At 35.6% G+C, this 18,731-nt stretch overlaps 1 protein-coding gene across 4 annotated transcripts in view; it reads right to left on the bottom strand.

The window, feature by feature from the left end:
- Positions 1-990: 990 nt before the first annotated feature.
- The window catches only part of POLR3G (RNA polymerase III subunit G), a 41,725-nt gene continuing 23,984 nt past the window's right edge, over positions 991-18,731 (bottom strand). For all 4 annotated transcript variants that reach the window (XM_025389255.1, XM_025389253.1, XM_025389254.1 and 1 more), the window contains 4 exons: positions 18,635-18,685; positions 14,066-14,148; positions 9,114-9,260; positions 991-3,369 (listed from right to left, as the gene is read on the bottom strand). In XM_025389255.1, coding sequence (XP_025245040.1) covers positions 3,283-3,369; positions 9,114-9,260; positions 14,066-14,148; positions 18,635-18,685 — 368 coding nt within the window. In that variant the 3' untranslated portion in view covers positions 991-3,282. The remainder of the gene's footprint in view (positions 3,370-9,113; positions 9,261-14,065; positions 14,149-18,634; positions 18,686-18,731) is intronic.

The raw sequence follows: 18,731 nt of genomic DNA, 5'->3' as shown, positions 1-18,731 counted from the left end.
GTAGTTTTAATTTATTATAAAACAACCTCAAGAATACTGTTTAAAAGATGCTTAGCAGAAAAATTGAGAAAGGTCTTCGGAGCTTTTATTTAATGGAGGAATGTGTATAAACCCTGTTTTTTTCTTTTTCCCATTTTCAAATGCATCTTGATCTTAAAATTGTGTTTTTTAAATAAAATGGAAATTTTTACTACAGGGGTTTTATTTTTTATTTTTTATTTATTTTTTATTTTTCTGAGACAGACTCTTGCTTGGTCGCCCAGGCTGAAGTGCAGTGGCATGATGGTTCACTGCAGCCTCGAACTCCTGGGGCCAATTGATCCTCCCATGTGAGCCTCCCAAGTAGCTGGGACTACAGGCACATGCCACCACACAGGCTTGAGATTTTAACCATGTAAAAGCAAAGCCATGGACACTACATTTGAAGGTAGTGAGGTGAAAAGTTTAACAAGAATCTCCATGGACACTACATTTGAAGGTAGTGAAGTGAAAAGTTTAACAAGAATCTTCTGAATGTCTTAACATTTTCTGGTATCCAGTATAAGTCAGCCCAAGCACGAATGATCACACTGAATTATATTGCCTGCCAAATCTCTTAAGTTTGTTGTCATAACTGTGTGTGTGTGTGTGTTGCCATCTTGGCTCACTGAAGCCTCAACCTCCTGGGCTCAAGCAGTCCTCCCACCTCAGCTTCCTCTTGGCCCACTGAAGCCTTGACCTCCTGAGCTCAAACAGTCCTCCCACCTCAGCCTCCTGAGTAGCTGGGACTTATAGGCACAGACCAGCATGCCCATCTCACAACTTTTTTGAATAATCATTACCCAGAGTTTTGTTGTTTGTGGTGATTGTTTATTCAAGACTATTTGGAACAAGCATCCCTGCTTAATAGATAGTTACTAGGTAAGATCTGTATTAACAAATTAGTTTTCTCTCCCAAATAAACATTTAAATAAGTTCAAAACAAAATATCTTACTATAAAACGAACACAATTTTGTAAGAATTTAATGTGTAAATAAATACAGAAAAATAAGCATTACAGCAACCAAACAGTTTTGCTCATGATAGCAATTTTAAAGACACTTCAACAAATACTTTTATGTAACAGGCTAATTCTGCAAAATAACATTCACTTTCCTATGGAATAATTTCACAGTCTCAGATTTTAAGCCAGAAAAATGAGATTCATGCTGGTAAAGCAACCTGCAAATCCTGCTTGTTCTCACAACTACTATACTTTAACATTGTAAAAAGATCTTTCAAAGGGGGAAAGAAGGCTCTTAAAGGGTATGGCTGGTACCTCCCAGAGTAAATCCTTGCCCCAAGGGGCTGCCCTGCTATCTGCAAGACTAAAATTGTCATGACAAATTCAAAGCTAAAAAAAGAAATAACCTTTATCTTCAGTGTATTTGCCTGGTTCAAGTGGTTATCTGCAGATTTATAGTAAGTAAGTAAACAGAACAATATTGATAAGATTTCCGAGAACTAAATGGTATTTGGCTCTGGTACTAAGGAGTTGAAAGAATAAAACACCTATATTAATTATCAACCGCAAATGACAACTTTTTGTGAGGTTTCTATTCTACGACTTACTTTATTCATATATTCCATTTAGAATCTTAAAAATTTTTTGACAACTTCCTTTAAACAAGAAGTAATTCACAAATGGTTAACACAGCTCTAAACTAATAAGATAGGTCCTCACACCCATCTTGAATTACTTAAGAAAGTATTGCCATTGAAAGTGATCTTTTTCCTGAGAAATTCATGTTGCAAAATGGCACAAGACAATACACATTTTCTCCAATTTTCTGCATGAATACAAGATAGGAAAATAAGATTATATTTTGTGAGGAAAACATGTTTCTTAAAATTGTGTTTTCAGTTACTCTCCAAACTACAAATTTTTAGAGGGTGAGGGCCAAATGTAAATTAAGAACTGATCTTTAAGGCAAGAGAATGAATACACATGGTAAATTTTGGTTGGTGTTTAAACAATTTTTATAGGAAATTGTTTACGAGTAGAGAAACTAAGGCACAGAAACAACCAAGCTCAGGTTCAAGGTTGAGTTTAATAGTACAGGTAGAAACAGAATCTAGGGATCTGATTCTCACATTAGAGGATAATATCTTCCCAAAAGGGAAAAATAAAATTATCTCTTTTGGTAGATAACATTCATAAATCATTTTTGAAATATATAATATGAATTTCCTTGAAAATCTTTGGCATTTGTGAGAGTCTTTGTAGGCTGAGGTTTTTAGGTATTTTTCCCAAAATATAAAGTTAGGAGAGCTAGCTTTGAAGTTAAACAACAAAAAAATTAATCTTAATTTCAAAATGACCTGAGTTCATTTTGCATTTTTATATAAATCAATTGTACAGCTTGAGTACTCTGAAACATAAAAGGCCACCACACTTCATAGAGTTCACACACATGCATTCTACATGGTATTTATATGATCAGAACTTACTTCACATTTACATAAAATATAAAATTAAATAAAATGTCTTAGTCAAATTTTTCATAAGCCCAACTATTTGAAGATGTCAGTTATTACAGTGGGATGATTAATTCATATATCATACAGTATTAAGTTAGTCCCAAATTCAAGTATTTATAATATTCACCCCATGTGAGAGTTTCTTTGTACTGGCTAAGATGTGAGTTGTGACATTTATATTGCTCAGTTTGGTATTTTTCCCTGTGTGTGTGTTTTCCATCACAAAACCTCTATCACAATTCTGTACTTGTAAGAGCTCAGGTAGGTTTATGTAGTCATAATGCAGTAGTCTAGAACACACCATGTAAAGGTAAAAAATAAAATTATTTTCAAGTTTCTTTGTTTTTAAAGTGCTCCATGTGCTGTATTATATCAACTTTCAGGTTATAGAAATCCATTATGACTAGCAGTAGTTTTACAAAAGATCAGCAGTTAAGCAAGAATGATTTCTTCAAGTACATAGACATAGATTATAATAGAGCAAAAATTCTTTAGGCACATTCATATTCAAATAATAATAATAAAAAAAATCCATGAGAGTACGTGAGAGAGATGGCAGAGGTGTTTAGAAGGAATGTCAGAATGTCAGGGACTAATTTGTAAGGTAACTAGTATGTAAACTCAAAGTGGTTTTGAATATTTTGGTAACAAATATTTGTCCAAAACAAAACAAAACAAAACAAAAATAAATATTTGTTCCTTATCAGAGACAAAATACAAATCAAGTCTGTCCAAATGTTCAGAAGCTGCGTCATAAAAATATTTTTTGAAAAATTTCATGCCTAATAGGTTGCTTCATCCATGTTGTCATCACTGTCTGCGCCAAAATCATCTCCATCTTCAAAGTATGAATTAATGTAGTCATTTTCCTAAGTGAAATGATACATTCCTTTGTCAATATTAAAATGAATGAGTAGTAAGAAAATATTCCAGGCTTAAAAGTCTCTGCTTTTTTATCAGCTTCAAAAACACAACAGTTTTCGCTTGTGTTTACCTGTGCTACTTTCTTCCTTAAGACCACCACCTCCCACTCTTGTCAGGCACCAACTAGCTAAGAGAACATGAACGGTTGCCCATACCATCTCGATAGGATAATATAGCTACTAACACATTACAGCTTACTGGGATGATACATAGTTTAGTTAGCTAAACCTCTAAACACTTACCCAAAAAATGCACAGACACTCAAGAAAAAAAGCCAGTTTACATTAACATCCATTAGACTACCCCAGTACTGAGATTTTTAGTCACAAAGCATAACTGAGCATAAGCCAGAGACACTTTTACTTCCTAAAAAAAAAAAAAAAAAGCCTCATGATACCAAACCAAATCCTTAAGATGCCTATATTATACTCTATTTAGGGCTTCTTAGTTTCTTTTTCTTGTGGCTGAATAAGACTATTGTCCATGCAAATAACTCAGAAAATATCTGTGCTTTCTATCAAAAATTCAAAATCTTACTTTCTTATTTATTTTTCTGGGCCTCCAGTATCTTGCAATCAAAAATCCACTTTGGATATAAATTAAACCTAAGAGTTATTAATCAGTTGCAATGTATGGATTGTATTTGGATTCTGTTTGAAACAAACAAACCTTTTGAGACAACCAAGAAAATTCAATACTGGCCTGGTATTTGATGAAATTAAGAATTACATTTCATTGTATGGTATGTTATAATGATACAGTGATGTTGCTAAAGAGCCCTTATTTTTGAATCCATACTGAAATATTTGTAGATGAAATGATACGATGCCTAGGATTTTCTTTGCAATCCAAGGCACATGGGGCACAGGGAATGGGATGGGTGGACAGGGAGGGATTGGGTAGATCAATGAGTGGTTGAAAGGTTAGCTATGAATTGACCATTGTTAAAGCTGAGTGATAAGACCATGGGTGTTTCTTTTACTAGTCAGTACATTTTTGCACATGACTGATATCTGCTATAAAAAGAGATTAATCTCCACATCTCTACTATCTATAGTAAGAAATACAGACTATTCTCAAATTTTATTAATTTTTTAAATAAATTTTATTTCTCCTATCAATTTTATTAACTTTTTTCCAAAGATTTTTTTTTTTTTTACTATCTGGACAGTGGGATTTTTAATATAAATGTATTTACATAATGCAAGAAAAGTAACATGTATTATTCACTGTATATGCATTATTTAGATAGTTATCTCATTACTTTTTATTCCCTAGATACTGTAAGTTTCTGCATCCAGCTAAAACCATTCCCATCTCTGGAAAGTTGGCCTGGCTTTTCTGGTGCCCAAAAAAATTTGGCAATATTTAGACATCTGGGTGAAGCTTGGGGCCTGTATACCAGGGGAGGGTGACATGGTTGAGAGTTCAAATGAGGTCTCATTGTAAAGGAGACCTTTGGTAAGAACACTTGTGTAGAAATAAAAGTAAGCCGATTTGTACATAAAGTGGAGATGAATAAGGAAAGGATACTCTAGTATTCTAAATCAAGCATATGTACTTGTGTTTTAGACATGAGTACCTCCTCCAAGTTCTGTTTAAGTGGTTCAAATTTGGTAATTGTGTAATGTTAGTAATCTTGATACAGGTACAAAGTAGTGAAACCTATAATTTCAGTAGTGAAACTGATGGCTTAAATGGTTCTAGGCTCTCATTTGAGCCCTTGTGTTTTTCTTCAATTACAACATTCAAAAGATTGAAGAAGACAAGTTTTTATTTCCTTGATTTTACTAATAGGTGTTACCAGATAATTTGCCGCATTTTATTCTTCAAAAGAAAATGCGCCATCAAATCCTCAATACATTGGATAAATTACCACAAATTTTAATTAATAATTGCTAAAAAGAGCAGAGAAGAATAATTTTAAACGTAGAAAGGTGTTAATGAAGATCTCCTTTCCAACCCTCACTCAGCCATACATGCAGAACACACATCTATTAAAATGGGGAGTTTTTTTGTTGTTTTTTTGTTGGTTTTTTGTTTGTTTTAAATGAAATGTTAAAATAAACCCACTGGTGTTGTTTAATATTCTGCTAAGGCTAAATGAAGAATTCTAAAACTACTAGAATCCCAATGTTTGTTGTTTTTGTTAGAGGAGATCTTAATTTCAACACGGATATAGTTCCAACTCAACTCAGTGCAAGCAGACATTGTCAATAGAGCATTGCAAATGCCAGTCTTGTCTCGAATATTGACCACACAAACTAGAACCTACTACTACCCTACTACCCCCATGGCAGTGTGACAACCAAATGTATCTCCAGACACTACTAAATATCCCTTCAAGAGTATTGAAAACCACTGGTTTACAGCAATAAGCTTTCAAATATGACCCAAACTTGGCTCTTCCATTCAAAGCAACTGAGCTTTCTAAAATATAAACATCATTATACCATTCCACTGTTTAAAACCCCTGAATGCTCCCCACAGTGCTCAGGATAAAGTCAAATTTCTCAGCTTGACATTCAGAGTCCTCAATGACCTGCTTATCTCTCCAGCTTCATCTCTCAACATAAGCCCACTTACACCCTCTAGTTCAGCCATACCGATTTATCTTATCAGTTAAATTAAGATGCTACACTCTCATCACCTGCAAGCCTCTCTCCATGTTCTTTTTTCTCCCTGTAAGTGTCCACTCCATTCCATGTTTCTATCTTGATGTGATTAGCTCTTCAGATCACCTAAATTGTCTTCCTTAAAATATCATCTTTGATATGCCTAAAATAGACTTTGGTGTGCCCATAGCATCTCTTATGTGCCGCTATAGCATCCTGTACTAACATATCATAGCGTTATTCACTGTGTATTAACTGTTACCTTTCTTGTCTCTCTAGTGATTTCCCTGAGAGAAGAACTGTATCTTATCTTCATATTCCCATTGCCTAGTACAATTCCAAGCATATACTTAGTGTACACTTACTATAGGTTGAATGAAAAAGAACTGAGGAGTTACACGTCTATTCAGGGTAACTATGGGGAGGGATGCAATCAATCAGAGAGATTATGGCAAGAAAAAGAAGCCCAAGGGAAGAACCCTGAAGAACACTGACATTTAAAGACTAGAAATAACTCAAGAGACTACAAAAATGTATCAGAAATAGGAGAAAAATGAGAAGCATCATGTAGCAAAAATGAAGGGAAGCTACCATGTTTGTCTACGACTTGGCAATTAGCACAATCCCTGACATACAGAAGATGCATATAATTGCTGAAAATTGTTGAATTTAAAGGAAATTATAAATGTATGTATTTATATATATAAGTATATATATATGTTGCCCAGGCTGGAGTGCAGTGGCATAATCTCGGCTCACTGCAACCTCTGCCTCCTGGGTTCAAGCGATTCTCCTGCCTCAGCCTCCCAAGTAGCTGAGATTACAGGCACCTGCCATCATGCCTGGCTAATTTTTGTATTTCTAGTAGAGACTGGGTTTCACCATGTTGGCCAGGCTGGTCTCGAACTCCAGACCTCGTGATCCGCCTGCCTTGGCCTCCCAAAGTGCTGGGATTACAAAGTAAGCCACTGTGCTTGGCCAGGAAATAGTATTTTAATAATAGAGCTATCAGAAGTGTTAAATACTACAGAAAACTTAAGTGACATAAAGGCTAAAATTTGTCTGTGGTGAGCATGGTAGCAATAATTTCTTTCTTTAAGCTACTTGTCAAAAGCAATAATTTGAATAGGATGGAGGTGAAACTAAGATTGAAAAGAGCTAATGGTGGGGGAGGAGGAGGGTGATGACAGCTAAAGCAGCTTTCCAAGAGATGGCATGAAGGAGAATGTAGACACCATATTTTACAATGGGAAATGAACATGTTTTAATACATGAATGGAAGAGACAGACAGAAAAAGAGGTTAAAAATATGGAAAGGGAAATGACCTGAGGACTATGGTTCCAAAAAAGGATAGGACCGTTACCCCCAAATAGGATAAAGGGGATTTCCTCCCTCGATAAAAAAAAAAAAAAAGAGGAGGAGGAAGGAAGACACTGAGTTTGCAGGCAGAAAACATGAAATTAATAGAGTTTCCTCTTGATGACTTCATTTCCTGTATGGAGGTACTATCACCTGCTAAGAGTGAAAGAAAAGGTAGTAAACAAAGGGAAATAAGAAGAAAGAAGTTGATCTAAAATAATTGCTGTAAAGAGCTGACTTAAAAAAAGAAACAGAAAACATGTTAGCCAGAAAAATGGGGCTAGTGTTTTTTGAGGGGCATCAATTTCTGTGATTCCCAAGAAATGCTCAATAGGTCAGATTTGAAAGGGGAAAGAGATAGAGAATGGAAATGATCAAAGTTGGCTTTGGTCTAGAGTGTGCGCTGGGAGGACAAGAGACAAGAATAATGGCAAAAAAGAAGATGAAGGGTGAGCAAGGGTCTAAGTTTCTTAGAAAAGAAAATTAAAACAGAGAACCAGTAAAGGGGAAAGAGATGATCAGAAGTACTGACAGTCTCAATCGTGTCAGAGAGCAATAGAAATAAAAACATGAATGATCTGAAAAGAAGGCTGGAGACAAATGTGATCTACCACAAATGTGACATATTCGATTTTTAAATGTTTAGACTTAAAATTTATCTGAAAGAATAGACAGAATATTCAGGAAAATTGTGAAAACAAAAGAGTAGCACGGAAGATATGCTCTACAAGCATAAACAAATAATCAGAAGCTTCTACTACTTGGAACAGCTTAGTGTTGATTCAAAATAGATCAATGGAACAGAGAACAGAGGTAGAAATGGGAATCTAATAGCTGATACAGGAAGAATTCAAAATCAATGAGGAAAGCAAATTATTGAAGAAATGAGGTTAGCAGCTGGCTAGCCACTCGGAAACAGATAAAAAATATATCCACACTACTCTGTTTATGTCAATATAAATTTCAAAAGATAGAAAATTTAATGCAAAATAAATATAGTAAAGATTTCATAGTTGGAACAGTTTCTGGAGAAGCAAAATTTGAGAATGTGGTAGAAGAGGCTGAAATGAAATGCAGACAAAGGTCACCAGAATAGAGAAGAAACTCTCCACCTAGGGTTACTGTCTGAGGTGTCTGCAAAGTCCCAACAAGGCTGTGGTCTGCAAAGTTACCCTGCTAAAAATATACCTGATTGACTCAAGCTACTTCTGAAATGTACTATGTGCATTTCATTCTAAAAGTTAGGCATCCCAAATCGAAAACACAGGGTCCTCCTGACTCAGCCAGATACCTGAGGTTAAATTATCAATCTTCTCTGATAGTGTCCACACGCACTTTGGAATTTGAAACACACTGCAGGGATTCTCCTCTAGACCTATGTGGTTAAGCCCTCCGTTACCTGAATTGCTGACTTAAATTTTTATGTTGTTAAATCTTAACTGCACTAATCTGATCAATCTCCTTAACTTGCAGATTTATACTTACAAAGCTGCCAGTCAAGTTATTTTTATCTCCTATATTCAATTTGACATCATTATAATTTCAATGCTATAATAGTTCTCTCGATAGCAAGGAATTGATGCCATTGATAATAATATACTTCTGGTTCCCATCATCTTGGTTTCTGTTTGTTGATTTTAGCACATACGATATATATGATTCCTTATTAGATAAACCTTATTTATTTTGCTGCCATCCCCAAATGAACTATTACCTCTTCTTGCTCTTCTTCATCATATTCCTCCTGTTCTGCAGCATCATCGTCATCGTCATCATCACCTTCTTTACTTTTCTCTTTGCTGCCTTCTTTATCTTCATTTTCCTCATCTGATTTTTCACCATCGTCTCTTTTTTCCAATTCCTGGTATAAGCATGTTTCATTAATTTGTTTTTTTTTTTTTTTTTTTTTGGGAGGGGGGACGGAGTCTCGCTCTGTCACCCAGACTGGAGTGCAGAGGCGCAATCTCGACTCACTGCAAGCTCCGCCTCCTGGGTTCACGCCATTCTCCTGCCACAGCCTCCCGAGTAGCTGGGACTACTGGCGCCCGCCAGCACACCTGGCTAATTTTTTGTATTTTTAGTAGAGACGGGGTTTCACCGTGTTAGCCAGGGTGGTCTCAATCTTCTGACCTCGTGATCCTCCCGCCTCGGCCTCCCAAAGTGCTGGGATTACAGGCTTATGGAAACCACTAGACTGCTGACTTCCCTGCTTAGCCTTAAGGGAACAGTTATCTATCACCTTATTCTAATCCCATCTTAACACCACCTCCAGGTCACCACTAGGAAACTATCAGTCAACTCAAGAAAGAAGGAATTTACTATCTCACCATGAAACCAGCATTTTCTTTGATTTTGTTACTTAATAATTGGGTTTCAGATTAATACTGGGCTTATCAGCTCTAATGCACAATGCTTAATTTCCCTCCTACCTTCTCTTTTTTTTTGAGAGAAAGTCTCTCTCTGTCACCCAGGCTGGAGTGCAGTGGCACGATCTCGGCTCACCGCAGCCTCCTCCTCCTGGGTTCAAGTGATTCTCCTGCTTCAGCTTCCTGAGTAGCTGGGACTACAGGCGCACACCACCAAGCCTGGCTAATTTTTTAGTAGAGACAGGGTTTCTCCATGTTGGCCATGCTGGTCTCGAACTCCTGGTCTCAAGAGATCTGCCCACCTTAGCCTCCCAAAGTGCTGGGATTATAGGCATGAGCCACAGTACCTCGCGGTCTATCCTACCTCCTTCTAAAATATTTGAGGTGACTTAGTTTATGGAGAACTTTTAGGATGTTATTTTGTTTTCCTTCTAACATAAAAGGAGAAAAAATAAGGTAATAGTATTATTTCAAAATGTCTATGTTTCACTTTATACATGAGACCATTTAACACTATTATTATAATAGCAAGTCATGCTGGGCTAGATTATCCTAGTTGCATTTTATCTGTGTCTTTATCTCTTTTCTCTCTCATTATTTACTTCCTGTTGCCAGGAATTCTTGTTTCTTAATATATCTGGCAGATGGAGAAGAAAGAGAGAAATTAAAACTCAAATCACAGTCAATACCAGCAATTATTAGAAATTCTAAAAAAGAAGACAAAAGAGAGATGCAGTTTGGAAAGCTTTGATTCCATGAGAGTTCCACTTATCCACAAGTGGAACCATCAGGGAATAGTACACAAAATTAACTTTAAAATTATATCTTTGTATTTTTATTAGGACTACCAACAATTTTTTTCATTAAATAAAAAGTGACCTATGTTCATTACTGTCATTATCTGTTCACTAAATTGTACTATGCTCAATTTGCACATATGATAGAATTTCACAAGTTTTCCAGGAGTCAATAATTTCACATATTAATACTCATAATTAAGGCATAAATCATCTCAGCTAAAATGTGATTAGTCCCCTAAACAGAAATTGGAATATTAATGCATGAATCTGCAAACACTCCATCTCTATTATAAAGTATTTGCTTTGTAGATTACATATAGAGAGAAAACAGGTTTTATATCTGGAGTAACTACAGCTTAGCTATTCCTTTATTGGTTCTTAAATGCGTATCTTTAAAAATTGTAATTAATTCAAATTTGAATTTAAGGAAACCAAAGACAATAGAGAGACTACATTAGATAGGCTCAATTTCTAATCAAAATTCAAACTCTACCTTTCCTGTCTGCTTAACCCACTCAGGCAGAACAAATAACACCAAGGTAATAGACATAAGATGATTTATCTTGATACTGACTCATATGTTGTCTTATATGAGTTATTACTACAATATAATGTGTGCAATTTTTCCAAATGGAAATCCTTTTGGAAAAGTGCGAGTAAAGCGTGCTTATGGATCTTTTGCAGCATCTATAATAAGATATACACACATATATGATGCTATGTTAATATTATAACTTTTTTTTTATATTTTAATCAGATCACAGTAAAAAGACCTGCAACCAATAAGTTTGTGTAGTTAATAGGAAACTGTAGTGCCATATTTATTTAGCTCTGTGCAGGGTACACACTATGTCTAAAAAATCATGCTATTATTTTATAATTAAGAACATAGTTATTTAAACCAGTTATGTAAAAGTACGGTTTTTTTTTTTTTGGAGAAGGAGTCTTGCTCTGTCACCCAGGCTGGAGGGCAGTGGCACGATCTCGACTCATTGCAAGCTCCACCTCCCAGGTTCACATCATTCTCCTGCCTCAGTCTCCCGAGTAGCTGGGACTACAGGCGCCGGCTACCACACCCGGCTAATTTTTTTGTATTTATAGTAGAGACGGGGTTCAACTGTGTTAGTCAGGACGGTCTCGATCTCCTGACTTTGTGATCAACCTGCCTCAGCCTCCCAAAGAGCTGGGATTACAGGCATGAGCCACCACGCCTGGCCAAAAGTACTTTTTAAATACAGTGCCACATAGGAACTAGGAAGTCTATATTTCTATTATTGCTATCTCAAATATCTTTAAAAAAAATTCTCATCTTTATTTCCACCATATAGATCTAAATCAGACTCATAAAATACGTTAAAAATAGCAGATTTATACAACTTTTTAATAAAAACTGATCTCAAAGTCACATACATTGTCTCACTGCTTCATTCCTTTTGCATTAAGCTACTAGTTTCAGCTCTTCTACTTACTAGTCTCCATTTTCTCTCCTGTTGAGATTTAACCATCTAACCTTACTACTTTACAGATTTAAGAATAAAATGAATAATATAAGGACACTGAAAACAGTGTTCAATTATGGACAGAGAGCAGTTCTTCTGGTTTAAATATTATACAGCCTTACAGCCACCATACAGAGCCTCCTGTTATGCAGAAAAAAGAAACCTCAGATATTAGTTTACCACTAATTACTCACACATTAATCATGAGATTTGAATGTATGTCACTCCCTATCCATCCATTAATGTACTATTATAAAAAAATTTGCTACTGTTTTTGCTGAAAAAATCAGCAATAAGAGAGTCATCTGGGAACAACTTTTGCTCTACTAAACTCATTGGTATTTCTAGATTTAAATTTCCAGTTTTACCAGTATGTGTCCTGAAAAAGGTGTTTAAATGTAGAGAATATGGAAACACAATTTGTTACCAGGAGAAACCACACCCAGAGGTCCAGATCAATCTTCCTTACAGCACATGTCGTCTTAGTAAGTTTTCTACAGGAAGCTTTAAGCATAGCCAGAACCTGAGTTCAATCAATACGAACTGGCTAGAACTGCAGTCCCATCATTCCAGTATAGTTAAACCTGACAGTTATCACTGCTCCTTCATCAGTACTCTGGCTTTATTTTTCAGACATGTTATCTCTAACTCAAGTACTGGTCAAATAATAAAATAAAAATATGAGTTTCCACTACCAAGTAGCTGTGCCTACTTGGCCAGGCAAGTAAAAAATTTAAAGCCTTGACTTCCTCATCTGTAAAGAAGGAATAATACCCACCTCTCCTTGTTGTTACGAACTTTTATGAACATAACATATGTAAAGAGCTCATCAAGGAGGCTGGCACAGAATAAGTTTCAATAAAGTGTTTGCTGTTACTGTCATCATCATCATCAAAGCAAGACAATGCATGCACTGATAATGGTAGTTAATTGATATAATCTCCATAAAGAGCAATGTAACAATAGCTATCCATTTCATACAGTGCACGTAAGTACTGACCAAACAAATATTGTAGAAAGCTACCCTACACATGTGAAATGACATACTTAACATGAATTCATTGCAGCACTGTTAATAACAGCAAAACACTAGATGAAACATAATGTCTGTATGTCCAATTATGTAGGACATTAATTAAATAAATTACAGTTCATTTTTATAGTGCAGCCAAAAAAAAAAAAAAAAAGGATGAGGTAACTCTACACAGACTGATATGGAACCACATCCAAGGTATTTTGTTAAGTGATAAAATGAAAATGCAGAATGTAATACGCTACCTCTGTCTTTAAAAAGAAAAAAAAAACCTCGTATTTGCTATGTATGAAATACTTCTGAAAAATACATATAAGAAACTAGTAATATTGGTTGCCTATAGGAAGGGAACTGGATGGCTAAAGAAAGGAATAGGAGGGAAATTTTTCAGTGTTTTAACCTTCTGAATCTTACATTTTTAAATTTTTGAAATATTTAAATTTTTAAAATTTTCAGTGTTTTAACCTTCTGAATCTTACATTTTTATTTGTGAAATATTTAGATAAAGAAAGCTATAAAAATAAGTTCTATAAAATACAGTTTTCCCTCAATATTCAATACTTAACATAAGACCAAAAAAGCATTAAAACAGTACATATTAACCAACAGGAGGAAAAATGAGAAGTTTTTAAAAGAATTACATATGTAACTCTTTGTAAAACTTTTTCATGTTTCTCTCCCCCTGCATGATTCAAATACAAGCGGAAAGGGGGATACAGTGAAAAAGAGGTGACACAAGATGAGGTAAGTGGCCAGGCAAGTGGTAACGAAGGACAGGACAGACCCTCCATATCTCCCAGCCCACAAAGTTCAAACCTTCCCAGTTACCTTAAACGCTGGGTTCACTTCTGCCAAATTTTCATTATTAAAAAGTAAGAGAATGCTGAAAGGTTGAGACAAGAAAGCAAAAGGAGGTAGGATCTTTTACATTTTTTCAGTTCACTTGTATAGTAAGAAGAAAATCTTACCTCAATTTTTTTCAACACATCTGCAGTATTAGTGAGTGATGTGCCTTTGCCTGCGTCTTTTGCCTTTTTGGGTTTTGGGCCTGCTGAAGTAAAACTACCAGTTAACACATTTTTCTGCAACTGCAACTGTGTATTATATTTCCTTGTCTTTGTGTATGCTGTCCAGCATGGTGCTACTGCATCCTAGGCAGTCACATAGTTTCCAGAGTAAATTAATTTTCTCAAAGAATAAACAAATCACACCTCACCAATTTTCCAATGATGAGGAATAAATGATAATCACTTAATAGGATTTTTCTTTTTTTAAGACTGAAGTATATTTTTTACTAGTACTGAAAATTGGTACTGGCAATTAATATCATTAGGGCCAAAACCGCTAAAATGTTGCCTCAGATAGAGAAGTACCAAGAGTATAGTGATAAGGCTCCCACAAATCCACCTGCACGGGCTTCTCCTTCACTGATAAGTGTACTTCATTCTAACCAGAGGAATCTTACCAGGTGTGCAAAATAAAAAGGAAGTGCAGGATAAATATTCTTTTCGGCTTTAAAGTCAACCATAGATGTGTGATCCTCTAGGACATGACCAGTATCATTCAGGCACAAGTATTTTATTATGAAAATAATATACTTGCCCAATAAAAATGAATGGTATAAAAGACAGAAGATAAATTGCCATATCTCAAAATTCTGCATTCAAGCTAAATATGATTATATACTGTATCTTTAAAATAAAATAAAAAGCCGGGCGCGGTGGCTCAAGCCTGTAATCCCAGCACTTTGGGAGGCCGAGACGGGCGGATCACGAGGTCAGGAGATCGAGACCATCCTGGCTAACACGGTGAAACCCCGTCTCTATTAAGAAATACAAAAAACTAGCCGGGCGAGGTGGCGGGCGCCTGTAGTCCCAGCTACTCGGGAGGCTGAGGCCGGAGAATGGCGTGAACCCGGGAGGCGGAGCTTGCAGTGAGCTGAGATCCGGCCACTGCAGTCCAGCCTGGGTGACAGAGCGAGACTCCGTCTCAAAAAAAAATAAATAAATAAATAAAAAAATAAATAAATAAATAAATAAATAAATAAAAATATGTCTGCCTTAAATACATATGTGCAAAAAATGTAAATTGTGTATGTACTTCAAATATGTGCATTTGCCAATGGTGAAAGAGATGACAATGCAACACACAGTATCTTTGGAATAAAGATTACAATAGTTAAACTGAATATACTCATCATATGAATCTGAAAACTCAAAAGCATATAAGTGAAATAAAATGTTGTAATGGCTTTGGGCTACATAATTTTTTTTTCTACTCCTACCAAAAATATTGCATTTTGAGGCTATTCTGAAAGTGCAGGGTCTAGAGAACTATTTCACATATAAATTCTGCCAGTCAGTTACCAAAGCAATATGATAAGCGACAAAATTGTCCCATTGTGGTCAGAGAGTATTACAGTTCTTTTCCAAAATAAAACTAAACACTTAGAAATTACTTTGCAAGAGGAAAATGTGGCTCAGGAAGATGTAATTTTGTTAAAGATTAACATTTAACCTACAAAAGAAAATTTTTAGATTGTGGTAGATGACCCATAACTGATGGAATTACAATTTACTGTGTTATACTGAATTGCCCCTCAGGGAATTACTGAGCTCAGAGCTCCCAAACATATGTATTAGTGATTCCTCAAACAAAAGTAGTAGTTAAATTTAATGATGGGTAACTTTCTCTGACCCCCTTGGGGGCAAAGACTGTTTAATATGAACTGTAACAAATAAAATATAGCATCACATATGAACAAGATCTCAAGAAATATAATATTAATGCCAAAAAACATTAGCTAAGAATGTATTCTACTTACATCATGAAGTCTTTTTCTAAGAACTTTTTATCAAATTATTTAATTTCATAACATAAACCTTTGTTAAAGGGATACTAAAGAATATGGTCAGATAAGTAAACTAATTTTTTTTTCCCATCTTTGACCAAGTATCTGCATATATTTGAATAGTTTCTTTTAACACATGGCAGTAGCTGGTTCTTCAAGAAACAACTGTTTTCAGCCTTTGACTCTATTGTTACTGTTCACTTCTATGTAAATCAATGGAGGACATCTTAACAAAAAGGAGAGTCCAAGCCTATCAGAAACAAGACATAAAAATTACACAATATGTAATAAAAAATACTAGAGCAACATGAGAAACAAAGTTTCATTGTTGCTTTGTTTATTAACAAATGGAAATCCTGATACATTGGGAGCTTTTACTAATGATTAATGTGGGTATAAAATCCCAGGGATGACATATTTGAAAACGTTAACTCCTCCAAAATGAGCACATTCTTTTCAGCTTTAAAGTCAACTACAGATGTGTGATCCTCTAGGACATGACCAGTATCATTCATGCACAGGTATTTTATTATGAAAATAATATATTTGCCCAACAAAAACCAACACTTTAAAGACAGAAGATAAATTGTCATATTTCAAAATATTCTACACGCAAGCTAAATATGATTATATACTGTATCTTTAAAAAATACACATGTGCAAAACATGTAAATTGTGTATGTACTTCAAATATGTGCATTGTATTGTATGTCAATTATATCTCAATAAAGGTGTTAAAACAGGGAATGGGAATTCCTTCTCTTCTGTTCATTGATAACCCCACTGTTCTTAACCTCGCTGGCTACCTTCCTTTTTCACTCTTCATTCTTCATAGCAAAATTCTAAGAAGACTCATGTATGCTAGCTGTCTCCATTTCCTAAGCTCCATTTACCGGTTAAGCCATTCCAATATGGATTCTACCTCTGCGAATCTTTCAAAAAGCTCTCACTGAGGTCACCAATAACTGATACGCCAAAAATGAGCGAACATTTTCCAGTCTTAATCCTATTTGACCTTTTAGCAGCAATGTCTAACATCTTTTAACATTGTTGACCACCTTTCGAAATACCAGACTACCTTGTGTAACTCTGCTCTCCTGGTTCTCCTCCTCCCTCTCTCTTTCCAGTTTCCTTCTTTGCCATTCAGTCTCCTCTACCAGCCCATTAAATGTTGGCATTCCTGTAAGCTCAGGTTTAGGCCCTCCTTTCTTCTAATTATCTAATTCTGCCCTAGACCATCTTACCCTTTCTTTTGGTCTCAATGATCGTATCTCTGATAATGACTACAGCCTCCATTTTGAAGTCCATTCCCCTGTGTCCAACAATATATTTAACATTTCTATTTGTATATTTCAAAGGAACCATAAGTAACACCTTTGAACTGAACTTCTGATTTTCTCTCACAAACCTGTTATTTCCCTATTTCCTCTTCCACAACTGTGTCTCAGTAAACTCCTACTCATCCTTCAATCTCAACTCCAGTTCCATTTCCTCAAAGAACCCTTCCCAATGAGGACAGTGTGTTTTTGTTTAATGATGTTACCCCATTTGACTACAAGCTCCATGAGGGCAAGGATTATTCCCACTTTGCTCAGTTTTATTCCTGTCAACACAATGTCTGGCAATAACAGATACCTATTTACTGAATGAAATTACTAAAGAAAAACAAACTGCAAACATTCACTTTGGCATTCTTCTATACAACATAAAACTCTATTTTACTGGTTTCCCAATTTTAAAATGTTTTAGTAATAATTCATACTGTAGCCACTATAATAAAAAATCTGCAATTATGCAAATGAAAAGGGCCACAGTAATTGAAGAGTCTTTCTTAGCATCTCCAGGATTCCACAACTAAAGGAAAATCCTAAGTGAATAAATACAGAAAACCAAATATTGCATGTTCTCACTTATAAGTGGGTGCTAATGAGCACACATGGACATAAACATGGGAACAATAGACATAGTGAACTACTAAAGTTGGGAGGGGAGGACGGGGTGGAGTGGGTTAACTACCTATTAGGCAGTACACTCACTACCTGGGTGCAATATACCAAACCTGCACATGTACCCCTGTATGTAAAATAAACACTGAAATTTCTAAAAAGATATAAAATTTAAAAATTAAAAAATAAGACACAAAGAAAAGGCAACAACTAAGGGAAAAAAACACCCCAAAGATAAACAACAAAAAACAAGCTTTAGCAAAATAGTTATAATGCATTTTTATATATACAGGGGGACAGAGAGAGGGAGAAAGAGAGTCAGGGTCTTAGAGTGTCAAGGTCTTGCTCTGTCTTCCAGGTTTAAGTGCAGTGGTGCAATTTGGGTTAACGGCAGCCTCTGCCTCTTCGGCTCAAGTGATCCTCCCACCTTAGCCTCCCGAGGAGCTGGGACTACAGATGCATGCCACCACACTTGGCTAATATTTGTTTTAACTTTATGTAGAGACAAGTTCTCACTATGTTGCCCAGGCTGGTCTCAAACTCCTGGGCTCAAGTGATCCTCCCACTTCAGCCTCCCAAAGTGCTGAGATTACAGGCATGAGCCCTCTTGTCTGGCACAAAATACTTTAAGAAAAGCATTAAGAACAGTTGAGTATAATTTTGGGTTGACAAGTCCATATTAACAGAATGTAAGAAATAACCTTTTCCTACCTGAATTACTATTATATTAGTGAATGTACCTTTTTTACATTTATTTCTTGGCATCATCTCTCTTGGAAGTCTTCTCCAATCTGTACATAAAATAAAAAATAAAAAAATTGCAGTTTCCTCTAGGAA

Source organism: Theropithecus gelada, chromosome 6, assembly GCF_003255815.1.
Source record: "Theropithecus gelada isolate Dixy chromosome 6, Tgel_1.0, whole genome shotgun sequence".
In the NCBI taxonomy this organism is placed as follows: domain Eukaryota; kingdom Metazoa; phylum Chordata; class Mammalia; order Primates; family Cercopithecidae; genus Theropithecus; species Theropithecus gelada.
Note: the sequence above shows the minus strand (reverse complement) of the source record. Positions and strands in the feature narration are given on the sequence as shown.